At 41.7% G+C, this 19,224-nt stretch overlaps 1 protein-coding gene across 5 annotated transcripts in view; it reads left to right on the top strand.

Annotated features, from left to right (window-relative positions):
* The first annotated feature begins 611 nt into the window (after positions 1-611).
* dacha (dachshund a) overlaps positions 612-19,224 on the top strand; it is a 115,296-nt gene continuing 96,683 nt past the window's right edge. For all 5 annotated transcript variants that reach the window (XR_011977827.1, XM_072662107.1, XM_072662106.1 and 2 more), the window contains exon 1: positions 612-1,243. Coding sequence is in view for 4 of the 5 variants with exons in the window: in XM_072662107.1 (XP_072518208.1) it covers positions 762-1,243 (482 nt within the window). In the remaining variant the exon portion in view is untranslated. The remainder of the gene's footprint in view (positions 1,244-19,224) is intronic.

The raw sequence follows: 19,224 nt of genomic DNA, 5'->3' as shown, positions 1-19,224 counted from the left end.
TTTTAATGATGTTTAGGCCTTAAATAGGCCTCAATAAAAACGTCTGCATACGTTATGTATAACTTCTCCCACAAGTGTCCCACAATAGGAAATGCAGATCACTATGGCACTATGAGTTATATGTCGGGATATGTCTGTCATTACTTTTTGTTTGATTAGGATAACTGTGAAACCCTGATGATGTCATTGTGTAGTGGTATTTGTGTGAATTAAATGTCTTGGCTTCATATCGCAATATGCGTATACTACATTTATAAAGTGCAAAACGTTCCACATTAGACTAATTGATTCTTCAATCGGCAGAACTATCTATTTTATTCTTGTGGAAACTGTGTACATTTTAGAATGAACCACATGGACTACCGATGTAAGTAAGCTTTTCACCACTCCGTAGAAGTTGAAGCGATCCGCCCAACTAAAACTTCTGTCTCTCTGCGCGATGAATAACAACGCTCCCTGGCTCTTACACGTGGTGCGCCAATAGGGGGGCGAGGCGTGCACTGCTGAAGCTTCTCGTTGGCTGAGCGAGGTGTCACTCCATTCCGAGGTGGGCTGGCTAATTGAAACGCTGAGCGCAACGCGGCTCATTGTAACCATCCTTCTCGCGAGGAAGGTAGTAGGTAGCCCATTGCCCACTATACCACGAGCCTCCAGCGCGATCGCATGAGAAGCGCCGTGTGAAGAGCGTGTGCAGCAGTGAGAAGAGCAAGCAGATCACAAGGGCAGACAAAAAACAGAGAAGGAAACTTCACGAGAGAGGCATGGCCGTGTCAGCGACTCCGCCGGTGCTTTCACCGACTTCGACTCCAGGCGCGGGCAGCCTGTTCCGTCCTGACCCGCTCTACTCCAGTCCGGCCGAGTCCCCGCGTCTGACCAGCAGCATGATCAACTCCTTCATCAGCGGCGGCGGCGGCAGCAACGGCAGCGCGGGCAGCGCGGGCAGCAGCAACAACGAGTGCAAAATGGTGGAGGTCCACGGGGTCAAGGTGGCCTCGTTCACAGTGGACGGTCAGGAACTGATCTGCCTGCCGCAGGTTTTCGATCTCTTCCTCAAGCACCTGGTCGGCGGGTTGCACACCGTGTACACCAAACTGAAGCGGCTGGATATATGCCCCGTGGTGTGCACGGTGGAGCAGGTCCGGATCCTGCGCGGACTCGGCGCCATCCAGCCCGGCGTGAACCGCTGCAAGCTCATCAGCAGAAAAGACTTCGAGGCGCTGTACAACGACTGCACGAACGCCAGGCAAGTTTGTTTCCCACACGACTTGTCCATGTGCACGTACACACAACCGACACTAATGGGCGAGTTGGAGAAAAGTTTTAGAACTCGTGCTTTGGGCTAGCATTCCTTTTCTTCAAAAACTTTTACTCAGCGGTTGTATTCATAAGGACGACACAAGGACGACTCATTACCGTTAACGTTATTATGACTTAGAAGCCACATCCAGTCTGCATGAGCCTGCCAGGTTTTTATGCACATAACCTCACAGCCACCTGCAGTTTTAAAAAACACGAGTTAGGCCTTTCCATATTCATGTCTGGCTCAGAACTGGTCACTGAACTGAAAGAACTTAACTCCAGCTAAAGCCCATCTGTTCCCACGTTACTGTTTCCTCTGTTTACTCGAAAGTTCACGCTTACTCCGAATTATCCCTTTATCTGTCCTTCGAGCAATAGAATGTGAGCAAGACAACCGTGCTGTTTTAAAGACGTGTTTCAAAAGTAGTTACCTTTGCAGTGTGCGCGCACCCGTTCGCGAGCTCCGTTCACCTAGCGTTGACCCAATCAGCGTACGAGTGTACAAGTGTACCACGAAAGTGGCACTCACTTTGAAACACTGAGATTCTATGTAGAGTTAACCAAAAGGAAAATGTTACTGAAGCATACTAATACCAAGTTTGATCTGAAGAACTCGCAGACTTGCCTTCAGGCTTTACCTCTTTTTCAGTTGTAATACTTTTTTGTTGCACAGTATTGATTGCATCTAAAAATCTGGTTTTATGTTTACAATAGGTTGTTTGTTAACCAACTTCTGCATGTTCTTGCTATCTCACGCAATCCCTCAAAAGTTTTCTCCACATTACAGAGTATGTACTTCTCTGGGCCCAGTTCCCCAAAGGAACTTTAGTGTTAAGATCCTATTATCTGGTAGAAGAGGGTAGAAGAGTTTTCGGAGTGATGCTCGCTCTAAGATTTAGGAACTATATAAGATGATTTGGGGAAACCATGTGTTGTGGCACAGGTTAACGCTGATGGACAACGCTGTGGTTTGGGGATGGGGAAAAGCCTTGCTCTCTGTTACCGCCCATTCTGTGCCCTGTGAGGTGTCCAGCTCGCTTGGACTGTGTGTGTTTATCTGTATTTAAATAAATCAACTGGGGCGATAAATCACCTCAGTCCGACTCTTTCACCTCCTGCTCGGTGTCGAGATGTTATTCTTAGCTTGTTATCATGACAGATGCATTAGTGCTCCCATGCTCCTCCAGCAATGTCAGCGGGAGAGAGGGAAGCTCAAAAGGACCAGTGCCTCTTTTTTCTTCTGAATTATAGACTTTTTTTAAATATATTTTTTACTTCCTGCCTAAATCTAAATGTTTTAACCACTTTTTAAACTCATATGGTCGGTTTGATCGGGCCTTAACTGGGAGCTGTCCAGTAATGTAAATAAAATTGATCAGTTTTCATCACGAAAAAACAATATCTGACAACAACAGCAACAATAATCATAAATTTAAACTAATAATGTATTTATGTATTTCAACCACAGAGTAAACACATTCATCTAATATAAATTAAAATCAAACAAGTGTTAAAGAAAAACTGTAAGGAAGAGCGACCACTTTAAACCTATATTAAAAATATAAAAATAGAGAATATCAACTTTACAGTGGGTAGACAAAAACCTTAACTTCCAATAGAAATAACAAGATTTTATTGCAAGACATTTAGCAGTATTTCTATATTGGCCCATTTATCATGGAATTGTGCAATGAAGTTTTTTGTCGTGCTTCCACTCTATATCGTTACACTTCTGTAAATGTACCACATTTTAAAAATGTGGTCACAGAATTGGAGATTTCCGTGATTTTGCATTTGCGAATCATCATTTTTTCCTTGACGTTTGTGTGATGTGATGTGTGACCTGTTCGGAATAGACTGTAAAGTGCTGCGCATGATGCAGAGCAGAGAAAACACAGGGGCGAGTCCGATTTGAGCCGGCATTTGAGAATTTAAACAAACAGCGTCATATAAAAACAACAAGGGAGAAATAGTATTTTTGGTTATGAAAATTCAGATTAAGATTAGGCATTGGGTTTAGGTGTCAGAAGTCGGAAGGGAACTTCCCACAAAGTCAGGAATACAAACTTGTGTGTGTCAATGAGAGAGCGACAGAGGGAGCCCATCCAGATGGCCATTTCGGGCTGGTTTCTGTAATTAACCTTTTAACGCGCCCCCTCCTCTTCCTCACCACAACCTTCAGCATTCAAGCGCAGCTTTATTGGGTTTCGCGTCGCGCTCGATCAATCCAGCGCGGACATCTAATCAGCAGAGAGCGAGAGAAAGAGGGGAGAGAGAGAGAGAGGGAGAGTTGTGATTTTTTAGTGGAGAGTTTTGAATTAGAACTGTAACATTGTGAACTTGAAATCGTTATGGTTGTGCACGCGCGCGTGTCTGTGTTTAACAGCTCACCTTCGCGCGCCCGCACGTCTCAGGCTCACTTTTATAGTTCCGATTTGAACATCATTCACCGTCCCACCGCCATATGGCTGGGAGTAATCCTCGCAAAACTTTCTCTTTCTCTCCCTTCTGTGCGTGCGTGTGTGTTAAGGTATGGGACAGGATAACCCCATGTAGAGTGCTCCAAAAAGTCTAAATCAGCACAGCTCGCGCCTTTATGATTCCTCAGCTCGCAATTGATCTCCAGGTTTTTATTGCATTCATTATTTATTAACAAAAAATAGAGAGCAAGGGGAAGAATTTGCAAGCTAAACATAACGCTAAACTCGTTTGCACTTTGGGGGGCTGCACTTAGCAAATTGAAGGAGAATCACATTAGAACATCAGCGCGCATCTGCGCCGCTTCTACTGCGTCTTTGTGGCCCCTGAGCTGCTGGACAGGACTGAGAGAACAGGGAGGAATCAGTACACAATTTTCTACCACCTGTACGGCTGAGGTTTTGTTTCGCTGTAAAAAAGAAAACACTAACAAAATTTCACACTTTCAAAATTGCGCAAATTCGTCTCATTTGACTTTTGAAAGCGTTTTCTTTAAAAGTTTCCATTCATTTTATAGTTGGTCTGTTTAGGCGGCGAGTATGGGCCTAATTCACCTCTATGCCCCCGAATGCGATATGCGCACGTTTGCGCATTTTTATACATTTTGAAGTGGCAGATTTAAGTGATGTGTTTCGCCTGCGCTTGGTTTGATCATTTCAAAATGCAAAGATTTGGAAGCTATATTTAAACTATTTCTTTAAGAGCTTGACGAATTTTGTTTTTTCTTACCATTTTCTCTTGTTAACAAAGCCCAGCTGATAAATTAATATATCATACTTTTTGCGCGCGTGTAGCTGTCCCTAACACTAATGTTCACTTAAAACAAGATAATTTGCGTTTTCGTAGTCCATAACCATAAACAAGTACAACACAACGCGAACCTGTGCTTATGAGAGTTTACGTGTGTGTGTGTGTGTGTAACTTGTAGCTCGATCGATACGCAGTGTATTCTTCTGCACATGCCGGTAGGAGCGCTGGCGCAAGAATGCGTGCGCTCCTATCAGCATATGGGACCCCCTTTGCCGCCTCCAGGCTTTGCCTGAGGTAACCAAGACATCCCGCCACGTCCTGTACACCTCATTTTCCTACGCGTGCCTTCAGCTTCTCCATCGTACTTGCTCGCACCTTGAATGTCACCAATCAATTATACGTCCACCTACCTTTTTCAGCTTTATCTTATTACAGCCATCCTGCCCTTTCTGGGCAGTAAATTATGAACGAATCGTACTCCAGCCCAAAAAAGGCCTACGGGCCCAAACGCTTCAGGACAGAGTCCAACAGAGAGCTGTGCTTCTGCTTTAGACAGCGCACGTCGTTTGTGTCAACAGGGTGTTTCGAACATGCGCGTGCACGTCTGTGCTGTCTTTCGTTTCTGAGTGTGTGTCTGTATGCGACCGCTGGACGTCTGCCTGTGTGTGTGTGTGGATATGTAAGTGTATGTTTGTGTGTCACTGTCCTCCTGTGTCTCTCCATGCTTCTATTACAGTCTTAAAAATAAAAAATAAAGGTTTCAAAAAAGATTGAATTGGAATGTTGTCATAGAAGAACCACTAACCATCGTTTAAGAACCATCCATTTTTGTGTATGTGTGAAATAATGAAAAAACGTTTACGTTTAACTCTAACGTTTTCCTTGAATCACACGCCGAAGCCTATTTAGGAATCTTGATTTGTAAGACTGTAAATCTGAGCAGCAGACGGAGGTTAATTTGCGCACAGAAGCTCTTCAGCAGCGCTAAAACGTTTGAACAGGGCTCGTAGGCAATATTTAGAATGTTCCCCGTTACAAGATACCCAACATAATACCAGCCTATGTTGACACCTCTGGCATATCTACATGCATATCTTGTGCTTTCAGAAGCTTTTAACCGAACAGTTTACCATGATATGGTTTTGTATAGTAAGAGTAAAATCCCCCGTGCCCTCTTTTTGAAGTGAACATTCCAATATCCACGACCTTTCTGCGTGTCAGATTTATGGCGCTCCATTGTAAAAGCAAAGGTTGAAATACTTTGATATTTTTTATGGCTGGTGGAAGCTTGCTCTGCGAAGTGTCCCCTTGCGCGCGCTCTCTCTCCTTCTAATAAAGCAACTTGTGGCCATTCTCCTCAATATCGGAGGGCCTTTGCTCCGGGCCGGCGTGCTTTAATAGCCATTGCCATGCGGAACCAATGAATTACACTCAAACCCGAGACACATGTGGTCAATTAGCGACAGAAAGGCGCTACCTGTACTTCACACACACACGAGTTAACGCGCACAGACGTGCTTAATAGGCGCAACATAACGAAACTGAGTAAAGTTTTGTGCATTTTAAATGATCTTGTCTTGCACTCATCAATGTGCAGTTTAGAATAATCATTACAGTTTGTGACACCAGTCACATGGGCAAAAAAAGAGTGTGGCTGGGTATTTACTAGGGTTGATGAGTTTTGGGGTGATACCATATGATATTCATTTTTTGTGCAGGTTAAAGGAGGCTTGTAGTTGATTTGGCAGGGTTAGAGGAGGTTGGTGGGGGTAGGTATGGGGGAGGTTGGTGGGGGTGTTGGAGACACTGATGTCATTTTGACTTTGGGAAAATCTTCTTCCTGAGCTTAATGACACATCTGCAGCCAGGCTATATTTATTACAGTCATGTAGAATAAAATTGATTGTCTCCTAAAATTAATTTTTGGTTTGCCTCTAGCAGTGCTTTAATGGAGGACACTCGGCTCCGTGCAGGAGTATTGTTTAATCACATTAATATCACAGCCCCCAGGACAGCCGAGATAATTGTACAAACGAACACAGAAATATGTATCTCTAACTTTTTATGATTGAATTATGCAAATGACTTATCTCCTGCCCTTCTAAGCACTAATCATCTAATTAGGACTGATGGTTTAAATGGTTGTTTTTGGACGGGGACTCGGGGAGAAGCGGGGAGCAGAAAATTGAAGATGACACCAAAATCAGCAAAGTAGTCTGTGCCGGAAGAGCCGGTGTTTTCTCTTGCTCCTTTGACGCAGCAGGCAGCAAGAAGATGATTAGAGGAGTTTAAGGGACTTGAGATGTAAAGCTCCCTTTAATCCATAATCGCCCCTTACCCTGATTTTTTTTCTTTTCTCAAGAGTTCATGATTCTGTTCATCACTGCGTTTGACATTAAGCTTCCATACAAGATAAGAGGACAGAACTTTTGGGTGATAAAAAGTTAACTGGGAACCTAATTATATGAATTAATATTTAATGTCACACTCTTTACTGTACCTACCTGTGCACATGGCTACCAGCTGTTCCATCCATTAGGCTAGAGAGTATAACTTACAGTAATAATGGTGAGGTTCAAAAGCAAAATGAAATGGTGTTCTTGCGGGAGAAGTTTCCTTTGGCATGGTGATGTCTGTATGCATGTCTGCCTCCAACCAGGTTTACCTGAACAGTGATTAATGTAGCGTGCAGTAATGGTCTCATTGCTGCCACTGTGTGCTCTGGCTAAATGTAATTACAAAAGCTCTAGATAATAGCAATTGTTTGTTCATTCTAGCTTCTTAATGGGGATTTTCCTCAAACTTTAAAAAAGTAAAAAAAATCACAAGCATACACACAGTTATAGAAACCTCCTTAATGGTTCTTTAGAGAGTGTTTTAAATCTTAGGAGAGTCAGCAAAGTCTCCAAAGCATAAAACACTTCTTAGCAATACACAAACAATGAAAGACTGAAATGTTATTTGTATCAATATGTTTACGAAGGAGATGACTGAGGATGACTGTCAGTTTAAAGAGGATGTTTGAATGTGGTTGTTTGTGGTATGTGTGTATGTCTATGGATGCGTGCAGGTAACATCCCTAACAAGGAACACATTTGTTTATTAAAGGAAAAATTGAACTAAGTCATGTTATATTATGCTTTTGTCTGATCAAAGTTTAGGGTGACATTTTTTTATTTAGTTGTGACATAAAAAGTCATAGAATTCAATACTGACCACACAACCTTTAATTCAAAGTACCAAAAGGCTAAACGTGAAAAAAGGGTACAAAGAAAGCGAGGGATAAATAGAGACAAGTGGGGCAGTGTGAGAGATGAGTGTGTGTGTGTATGTATACATGAGGTGAACCATGTCTGGGTTAAATCAAGAGAATCCCTGGGTATGTGATGACATCATGGTCAGTTCTTATGCTCTCAGTGGATCTGCAAAGGATTCATTCTGTCTGCGCTTGCCCTGGGCAACCTGGGTCCAATTACATGCACAGACACTCACACACACATACATACACACACACACACACACACACACACAAACATAGTTTGTATATACTTTTTGAAAGTAAAAAAGTATATCCTACTCTCCACCAACCTGTGTCACACATGATCTGCCTCCAGATTTGGAACTTTGACTTCCTACCTCATCATAACATGTGACACTAATCCAAACAAGGCTCCTCCACTTGCTCAGAATGGTGATATGGAGGAAAAATATTGAAAGGGGGACTAAATGCTTATGCCTGTCTGTCACGTTATATTGTCACAGCCAGAGCTGCTAAAAAATCAATGATCTTTCAAAGACTTTGTCTGTAATATTTGTAGAAGTATATATTCACTGTCATAATGAAGCATTGTGTATCAGCAATTGTAACATTATAGGGGACAATAAACAATAAAACCAGTGTGTTTTTGTAAAAAGATATTATTAGAAGTACATTTAGTCCATTTCAGTTGATCCACTCATTAAAAAATGTTCAGATAATGTTTTTAAAAGGGGTTTAAGAATGTAAGAGTTATATCTTTGTCGTCATATCAACTGTCACAACACAGCTGATATGACAACAAGTATATAATTCTGTTTATGTTTTTTTTTTTGGTTTCTTCTGCATTGTTTTGCCTGTTAAGAAATAATATTCCTAATTCTTTATTTTAATTATAGATATGGCCCCAAAAATGATCACAACCCCTATACACATTTTATATCTTATTATTGTATTGAAAAGAGTGTTTAGGGGAGGATCTATGCAGCTTAAGGGGGAAGACGGCCCAGCCAGCATTTTTACCAGGACCATTCATCTTCTCTCTCTCTCTCTCTCTCTCTCTCTCTCTCTCTCTCTATGACCCTTCCCACCCTTTTTCCTTTCTCATCTTCACTCTCTTTGAGTCCATTACAAGGTAGCTCATGAGTTTCCATTTGCCTACAGTAAATAGACTGTCAGTGGGCGTCGGCAGGAAATAAATTTGCTGGACGATTTTTTCCCCCTAAAAGCACAGCCTTTAAAGCCTAAAACAACTGACTTATTTCCATCAATGTAGTGACCGCAGATGCGCCTGTGTTACGCTGGATGAGTGGTGAATATGATAAGTTGATAAGGAATTAATTACACCACAGGAATGAGTAGTTGCATCTGACTGTGGATTTCAACAGCGGATAATCTCTCTCTTATGCTAAGTTATCCCTAAGTGTGAGTGTGTGAGTGAATGGGTGGTACCTCTGCTGGACTTCCACCCTGTTTAGGGGTTATTTCTAATTTGCACCTAATAATCTGGTTGGCTCTGAACCCACCGTGACCCGGACTGAGAAAAAGCGGATAAGATAAATGAATGAATGACACTGTCTACCTTTACCTACCTCATTTTTTACCCCTTTCAAAGTGAGATTATCTGCATCGCTGTGTCATTCAGTTTCACTAATTCAACTTTTTTGTTTTTAGTTTGACAGATTTGGTTATGAAGATGTTTCTCACAAGATTACGCTGGCAGTGTCATTTTCCATTTTGTTCTTCTACCCCTCATAAATATGTGGATACTGTTGCTCTCTTTAATAGAGGGCCCTGGGCTTGATTGGAAACACACTAGCTGTGTATGGCACTGTAAATTGGAACCACACCACAGGGCAGGTTGTTTATTCTGATTATGATGTGTGTCTCTTAACTACGCTCCAGTCAGAATGAGGTTAGGGATGGACCTCCGACCAATCAGAACCACGTACAGGGGCCACTCCCACGCCTTTGTTCCTTTAACAGCATTTTACAACATTTTACATGTTTATGTAAAGTCTGACCACACATGCACATAATATTCTGATTGTTTCGTAGCTTACGCCATACAGGCCGTTACTTAATTAATGATTTATGCAAAATTGAAACAAATGTCTTTGACCACCTCCCTTAGAAACACAGATCTTGCCCTCTCCACTACCCCACTAAATAGTACAACACACACACACATGTGCACACAAACTGTAACCTTATCCACCCTGCCTTTCATCTCTCTGTGTTACAAGGTCAGTGTGTGTTTCCGTGTGCATGTGTGTCTGTCTGTATGTATCTGCATGAGTGTTTACATAGAGGAAATAGGTGATGGGTATAAAGAAAAATTTAAAAGACTGACAGCATTGGGTCAGCATTTCTTCAATGCATGTTTACAATGCATGTTTTTGTACTCATCATTGTGTGGTGTTTGGGGGGAAGACTGTCCTGTAAGGTTCCGTTACAGGGTAATGTAATGATTGTTACGGATAGTTACAGAAATAAAGTCAATTAGGGAAACAAGGAGGAGAGCATGCTGGACGCTTCAATGCACTGCTTTGAAGAGGCAGCAGCCACTGACAACATCACCTCTGTGCATGTTTCAGATAATATATAAAAAAAAAGCTCAGAGAGAGAAAAGTGTGTGCTTGCAGAGACTGGTGAGGGCGGGTGTGTATTCATCTTAATCATTTCAAATGTGTTAACATACTTTGTTACCTTTATATGTCTGCATTAATCACGCTGAAATAGGAAAGATTTGGATCTGTTTTTTTACCATTTGTGTGAAAATACAGTACTCTATGTTTAAATTATGTTGAATATGCTTTACATGACTTGGTTAATGTATATAACTGCTTTATAGCTTGGTTGAAAATACTACAAAACGAATGTCTTTGTAGAATCTAACCCACAGTGCTCTCATTTTGCTGCAGTCTGGGAGCTTTCCCAAGGTGCCTCGCTGTGAGATTGGAGCGTGAGCGATGGCAGGCCTGCTTGACCTCCTGGTTCTGCTGGGCCTTGTGTGTAATGGATGGGTCAGAGACTTTTTTGATGTTTTATTGAAAGATCACCGTGGCTGTCCTGGCTTTCGCCCGCCTGTAAATCAGGGTCCTCTGTGGTGGACCAGAGTGTACGGAGCATGCTTTATATCAGGCAGCAGGAGGAGGAGCGCCCAAAGGCCATCACTCTACTGCCCTATCTATCTCTATCTCTCTCTGTCTCTCTCTCTCTGTCTGTCTCTCTGGTTACTGGCAGAGACAGTTACAATTCAATTCAGTTTAATTCACATCAGTTCAGTCAGCCTGCAGAACATTTAGAGGGAGCATAGAACATAAAATACATTCATTATCATAAGACGTAATATATATGCAGTATATTCAAATAACATTACTATCATTAAGAAAGCGTGTCTCCATTTTTTACTTCTGTTTTTTACTTTTTTTTATGTCATTTTAATCTGACAGCTCTTTACATTGCTCATGGTGAATTGGAAAATAGAAATTCTCTACTACTCTTCTACAATTCTCTTCTACTGTAATATTGGAATTTTGGAGATACTGTAATATTGTTTTTTTGTGTCACAGACAAGTAAAAAAGAACCACATTGATCTTATCTTGTCTTGACATCTGTACTAGAACATTTCTGGTCCAGAGTCAAAATTGACCCATGAAAACTGTGTTTTCCATGAGGGAATATATTCTCATTAGCATGTTGACTCTCCTCCTTGCGGTGGCATATCCAACAAGCTGATTTGCTCTTACTGCTGCTGAAGGGTGGGACTTTATCCTTTAGACCATGTTGAGCCTTAGGAGAATTCCCATTCATATTTCGGTCAGTGAGAGGTCTCTTCATTTCTAATGGAACGGGTTTGGCCATCGGTACCATCGTTCTGTTAACACATTGCCTTCTCACGTTAATATGAATGATTTTTGTGCTGCTGTCCCAACCTCACATTTTACTTGCCCAGGCAATATATATATATATATATATATATATATATATATATATATATATATATATATATATACACACAAATCTATCAGTTTTATCATGTTCTGACTTTGTCTGTGTGAGCAGGTCTGTGTTTTTGTGTACAGTATTATGTGTTTTTCACTGTGTATGTGCGCAGGTACAAGCTAGTCTGTTGTCCATTTCAGCAGAATAAGGTGCCCTCACTCATTGTTGCACTCAAGCTGCCGAGGCAGCACAAACCACCTTTTTCCCAGCGCTCACGCTCAATGCAGCTGTTAATGAGTGAGTTGATGTAGTTGAACGTTTAGTTAATAAATATGTCAGACTTTTACCGCTCTCTTCCCTCTCGTCTTCTCGCGCTACCTCCCTCCCTCGTCTCAGTCTCGCACTTTCTCCGGGCTTGCGGAGAAATTGCAATTAGTTTTAGATTTACGCTACGATGACAGACAGTGGTATATAAATAGAGGTTAAACACACAATTTACATATTAATTTCATGATTCATTTAATCAATGATTTATGTGGATATAGATTGCTTTTAATCCGCGTCTCCGAGGCACCGTTCTCTCTCTCTCTATCTCTCTCTCTCTCTATCTCTCTCTCTCTCTCTCTCACACACACACACACTCCCTCTTTTGCTCTTCACCAAGCATGACAGAATAGAGTGCCGTGTTGAAGCGCTCGCTCCCTCCCTGCTTCCCCCTCTTTCTCTATCTCTCTTTCTCCCTCTGCTCTCTCTCTCTTTCCTCTCAGCTGTTCAGTGGCTCGGAGAAGAATGCGAGCTGAGGGGCTCCAAACGGCACCCCTAATTGGTTTAATTTTTCAGTGCGTGCACCGATCCTGACACTCGTTTACTGTGCGCCGCCATATCTCCTCTCGCTCCGCGATCTCTCTCTCTCTCTCTTTCTCTCTCTCTCTCTCTCTCTCTCTCTCTCTCTCTCTCTCTCTCTCTCTCTCTTTCTCACACACACAGCTCCATTAATAATGGGGTAATAATCGGGCTGGTTAAAGGCATGGTAATGAGAGCAGTGGTAATAGTGATTGGTGGCTGTGCTCGGGTATTCATAACAGATCTCTCATATAGAAGGCTGTAATTGAGGCGTGATTGAGACGCATTCTCTCTCTTCTATGGCTTTTTGCTGGAGGGCCTGAAGAGACAACCGCACCAGAGACACCACTAGAGAACCTTAGTGGCGGCGTTTGCAAAAGCTTTCCGTAACACCCCCCCCAAGAATTCTTAAAATGAAATGAAGTAAAATGAAAATGTTGGTAGTTTTAGTTGTAATAATGGGTTTTATAATGATATATCCCATTGAAAAGAGGGAAGCTTATATATATATATATATATATATATATATATATATATATATATATATATATATATATATATATAAAGAATATAAATAAAATATAAAGAATATATAGAAAGAATGGTAACTGAGTATTTTATCACAGTTTTTTTAGAAAGAGTCGTAAATGAAGATTAAAGCTTGTGTTGGCAGAGAAGGGACAAATTGGAATGATTTATTAGTACTGACATCAATATGTCACTGCAGGGGGAGAGTGGAAATAAGGGAAGGAGAGAGCAAGCGAGAGGGAGAGAGAGGTAGTGTGTGGAAAGGTGCGAGATAGCTGCTCATCCTGCGGAAGGTAAATAATGGGCTTTAATTATTTGCTGGCGGAGCTGTTGAAAGCCCGGGCCGATACTGTCACCGGGACGCCACAGCTGCTATGACGTGTGGCTGGGAATGTTAAAGGTGATAATCGAGGAGTGTGTGTATGTGTGTGTTGTGTTTGTGTTTGTGTGTGAGGAGCATTGAGGGAGCATATCTCAAGGTGCTTGGGTGTGTGAATGATGGTGTGTGCGTGTGTGTGTATGTGTTATCAGCTTCTGATAAAGACACAGTAGACACAGGAGACAGGTAATTGGTCTGTGTTAACCTCACTGCCCTACCCATCCATTTTAAAGTGGGCCTCTGGGCCATAGACTAGGCTGCAATCCTCAATAATCCATCTATCAGCTAAGCATAATCAATAAACCGATCAATGCTTGAACCCCTACATCAGATGTTGTTGTATATTTTCATCAGTGGAGCTTTATGACATGATATCTATTTATATTGCAGAATATCAGAGGAGAGCATAATTTAAATGACTAGTTACACAAACCCTACTCAAAGCTGCTCTTTGCTACCTGTATCAATGAATTTATCTAATTTGATGAATATGAAACTCTTTAATATGTACCTTCTGACATGTTAGGAAATAAAAAATTACATTGATTATTTCATGACAATGACATGACAACTGGGTCAGAGCATGTCCAAGACAGCAGATCTTGTGGGATGTTCCACTGGTTATGCAGTGGTAAGCACCTAACAAAAGTGCTTCAATAAAGGTTTACCAATGAACTGCTGACAAAATCATGGCTCACTGATGTGCGTAGGGAAGGAAAGGTTAGCGTGTGGTTGAATAACACAGAAGAGTTTATGTGGCGCTGAAATTGCTGAAAGTGCTGGCAATGTCTTATGGAGGATATGCCTCAAAGTTTTGGAGCTGTTTGGGTAGCATGAGAGAGACCTAGCTACACAATATTAGAAGGTGGTTTTAATGTTATGGCTATGTGATATGTATGTGTCAATTCATTGGTATATGTATCTGCGTCAACAACTCCTAGAGGTCACAGCAGGACTTAAACTCACTACAAACTAATCCATGCATACTGGCATAGGTTGGCGCTGGCACAAGTGCAACCTCAGCCTGATGAGAGCCATTCACAGCCCGTCAACCTACTGCAGTGCTCATCTCCAGAGTGTCCCTGATCATGGACACTATCTGACTTTTATAAGCCTTCAGCAGCTCTAACACACCCATGGGGTTGTGTGGGAGGGTACATGCGTTTTTCCAAAGAAAGTGTTGTGCGGGTTGTGCGCTGTAACATCTCCCACAACCATTCCAACTCATTAATTTTCCCCTTAAAGTTTCCTTCGCTTGGCCCTGGTGCAGTCTGTGTGTGCATGCGTGCGCTCGCGCAGAGAGTCTCTTTGATATGCTGGGGCCGTCCTGGATACTCAGACAAGGAGAAAGAGCTGAGCTGAGTTCGGCCTTTAAAAGCCAAAGTAAGAATGTGTGATGGGTAAAAATATACTGTTACATGAAGAGAACATTTTCCTGATAAACAGTATGTTACATAATATTTGTTTTTTTTTAGACAGGCTGGAAAAGACATGTCATACAAAATATATTAAAATAAAAACTATAATAAATACATATGTGCACATTATATACAGTATATAGTCTTATAAATGCATTCAGTTACTTTATGTTGCACCCATTGATTTAAAAAAAACAATGTATCCATATAATGTACACTGGGTGTTGTTTACATGCTTTCTATCATTGCTCTAAATTTTTTTTATAAATGCCCAGAAAAACGTATTTCACCCACCTTTACACTGCAGCGCCAGGACTGGTTGCCATCAGTTACCATCAGTATGTTGACTTTATCTGATCTGATGAAAGGGTAGACAGTTATCTCCAAAGCACAGTTGTCAATGCAGAAAACTGGGTGAGACTTTCTGCATGTCAGTATAAATGCTTACGCTCAGCCATCAATGGTAGACACATCTCTAAACAGGATGCTTTACACAAAGTCTCATAGTCTCATAGCCACTATGATATGGATGTGTGTTGAAAATATATAGAAGTGTGTATGTGTGTCCATATTCATATATACATGTTTTCTTTACACACATCTACAGACATATCTGTTCCCCTCACTCACATCTGTTCATGTCTAACTCTATACCCTCACACCCCCGTCCCCTGTCAAGACTGTGGCTCTGAAGGACTCCAGCATCATAAACATATACGTGTGTGCAGCCGCCCTGAAAGAATCTTATGTGGAATATTGCACAGGAATTAAAGCGGACCTATTTGAATGGGAGTAGGTGGTGAAATGGGCCAGCGAGGAAGCGGGTCAGGGTTAGTGTGTACGCAAGGTCACGTTTAAAACACACAGGGTTGGAAGAGCCCATAAATCAGCCAGCGCATACGGCTGCCCTCCGCACCGCCTGATTTAACACCTGCGCCCAGACCTTCCTTGTCAGGCTTGGCATTCTTTATTACTGAGCCTTTACTCGCTATGGCGCATCCACACCTCCTCTACCCCCACCAACCTAGCCACTGCCATGGATAGAGTTCACCTTTAAAAAAGCTGCAGTAACTCTCTGCCTTCACATTCTGTCTATCTTGTTTTAACACTACCTAATTCTGTATTATTTCTTTGCCATGCTCAACATCTTTTTCTCTCTTAATCATATTTGTCTTCAGAGTGTAGGCCGTTGGTCAGAGTTCAGGCAATGATCATTTGATTTTGGAAGGAGAAGAGCATATTGTTCAAATAGGGAAATGCCGGGGTTGAGACCATGTAATCACTTTGTTTGGGTGCGTGTGAGGGTTTGGGTCGCATGCAGCGAAATGGTGTGGTCTGCAGAAGTGTTTTACAGAATTTAAATGAATGCATCTGCATGCACACTTAAGGCCATTTCCTTTACAGATCAAATAATAATGTGTGAATGAGGTTTGTTCTTTACTCACTAAAGAGATTGGCAGGCACCTTCAACATATGTTGAACTTCAGTCTTTGAGCAATACTTTATAAAAAAAAAAACACATTTGGTTTCATAAAAACTTGTTTAGAACCTGTAAATAGGTAAGGAATCTTTACATTTTGTGATGGATCTTTACACTAACAGGTCTTTTTTACCAAAATGGTTTCATATGGAACCAAAAGTGGTTCCTCAATGGCATTGCTTAAAGAAAACTTTGTAGAGTGTTTTTGTTTCATACCAGAATATTAAAGTCAAACTCAAACTGAAGATTTTTTTTGAGCTCACATTTTTTAGATCATTGCTCTGAGCAGGTGCAAATATGTTCCATCTTGCATGACAAATCAGCACTTCACTGATTAGGCGATGTATGTTAAATAATAGAGCTCACCGGAGGTTGAGCTCCTGCTCTTTTGTCATCTCTAATAGAATCCTTTCCTCTCATTTCTTCACCTGTCGCTGCGGCAGAGGGCCTCAGGGGCCCTTACGGGGAAATGGTGATGTATATTAAGGTTGGGGGACTAAAATGCAAAAAGTACTACTTAATGATGGAGACCGTATGAAAAAGTCCAGAAGCAAAAGTCTACATCATGGGACCAAAACCTCAGTGTGAGGCCTGCTCTGCTTTCTTTAATTCTATGTTGATTTTTTTTCTTTTTCAACATAGATGCAGGCCGTAGGCATCTCCGGTTTAGTTCAGCTAGCGTACGTCCATTTGACGACAAGACTTTTTATTAGCTTTTTTAATTCTGCTCTTTAGGTTGATGTGTTCATTCACGTTTCAAAGTTTTATGTCAGCTTACTGCCAGAACATTTACAAGCTAATCTCAGTGGAGACAGCAGTTGGCGGCTTCTTAGAAATCGCAAACCAAAACTGTTCCATTTAACATAGCTTGGACAACACTTCATCACCATCTGAACAAAACCGTTGTCAAATCCCCTCCTAGTACTTTTGTGCTTTTGTGTGTGTGTGTTCCCCACTTGCCTCGTCAGGTCCGCCTTAATAGCAGCCTTCGCGGTTCAGGAATAAATCGCAAACATTTGACCACCTTGTCATAACGTAAAACGTGGTTGTCAGCAGGTCCTCTGGAATGACTAGCAGGATAGTTTAATTATAATGTGAGGCTACTGCGCGCACTTCCTCTTCCCTGACTGGCAGGTAGCGCACTTGCCACGCCCACCTCTAAGAGAAAAGAATGCACGATAGAAAGTCGGTGTAGTTTGACGGCCGTACCTCGAGGGTCCACACATTGTTCTTGCAAAAGGGCCTTGCAAATATTCCTGTCACAGTTGGAACAAGTCTCACGCCTCCTCTGTCAAACGCCCAGCGCTTCAGCACCGTTTCTCCTCCAAAATGTACTTCTTAGCATTGTTAGGCTTTTCTGCTTTTCTACAATACTTCTCAAAATGATGACTGCTATTATTTGCCTGCTAATGCTGACACATAATTGGATGGTGTCCCCCATAATCCGAGCTGTTAGGCAACAGCGTTGTCAAAACGCAGAACAAGTTATGAGATTAATTTCCTTCAGGACATTGTGAGGTTGTCACTCACAAAGTGCTTATGAATATTTTTTTCCAGCCCAGTGAAAGTTTTCGTGTCACCTCGAGACAGTTTGAAGAGATTTGGCTTTGAATAGTGCAGGACCAGCAGGGCAGTTGCCAAACAGATCGTAGTCTGCACTTAGGGTTTAATGGATGAATATATTACCACCCTCAAAGCTGTATGTAACTAATTATACATTCAGAAGTATCACCATGGCAGAGAAGTGGTAGACCAACCAAGGAGCACTCAGTAGAAGTCTGAAAGTTCCCATGTTGTGTCTTCAAATGTGATTGCCAGTTCAGAACTAAGTACTTAGTAGCTAAGTAGTTAAGTGAGCGAGTGTTGAATCAACAGTCAAACAATTGTTAATAATGGTGACCGAAGTGTGAATATGCATGCATGCTTGTGTGTGAGTGTGTATGGATGTGTGTGTATGTGAGAGCAGAAATCCTCAGTTAGGCTGTCAGGCAGAACACAGATGAGCCCAAACTCAGACTTCACCACACCTTATTTATGTAGCAAGGAAATAAATAGCCAAATTGCCTCACCTAGACATATGACTTAGTCTCCTGCTTTCTTGTCTGTGCAACACTCTGTCTCTGTTTTCTCATTCCCCTCAAACACACACACACACACACACTTTATTCCACTATATTTACTCTCACCTGTCCTATACATCATGTCTTTATCAGATCAAAAAAGCTTTATTGCATGCCAATCTGTTTCATATCTGTTTACCATGAATCAGTCAAAACACACCATACTGGCACCATATCTTCAAAATGCTAACCCCCACTTTTCGTCAAGCTGTGGCATTCTTATGCATACATTCTTGTACACACTCTCCCTTTATATCTCTACACACCTTTCTCTCAGCATCTAGGGGCTGGTATGATCCAATTCTGTTTTTGGCTAAATCTACAGCACTTAAAACAACCTGAATCTTCCACTCTGTTGAAACCGGCAACCATGAAAGAAACCATTAATGTAATTTCTTGAATAAATCCCTGATTTAGCAGGGAAGTGACGGATGCTGCTGCGCTGTTATCAGTGTGCGTACAATATGAAAATGACTTTTGTCTGACGTGGCACAGCATGTTATTAAATTGATTACACACATTATCAAACCACTTTTATGCTCGCTCGCGTGTGGTGTGTCTCTCTCTACTCCCCTTTTTTCTTGTAGCAAAGAGTCCACCCCCCTCTATTCACACACACACACACACACACACACACACACTGTCCACAGCATCAGGATTGGTTTGTTATAAAAACATCTGACATTTCTATAAATTTGTAATTATTGTTGTTGGTGGTGTATAA

The sequence above is a fragment of the Salminus brasiliensis genome, chromosome 18 (genome assembly GCF_030463535.1).
Source record: "Salminus brasiliensis chromosome 18, fSalBra1.hap2, whole genome shotgun sequence".
Classification (NCBI taxonomy): Eukaryota; Metazoa; Chordata; class Actinopteri; order Characiformes; family Bryconidae; genus Salminus; species Salminus brasiliensis.
The sequence above is the reverse complement of the archived record's forward strand: the minus strand, read 5'-3'. Positions and strand labels throughout refer to the sequence as shown.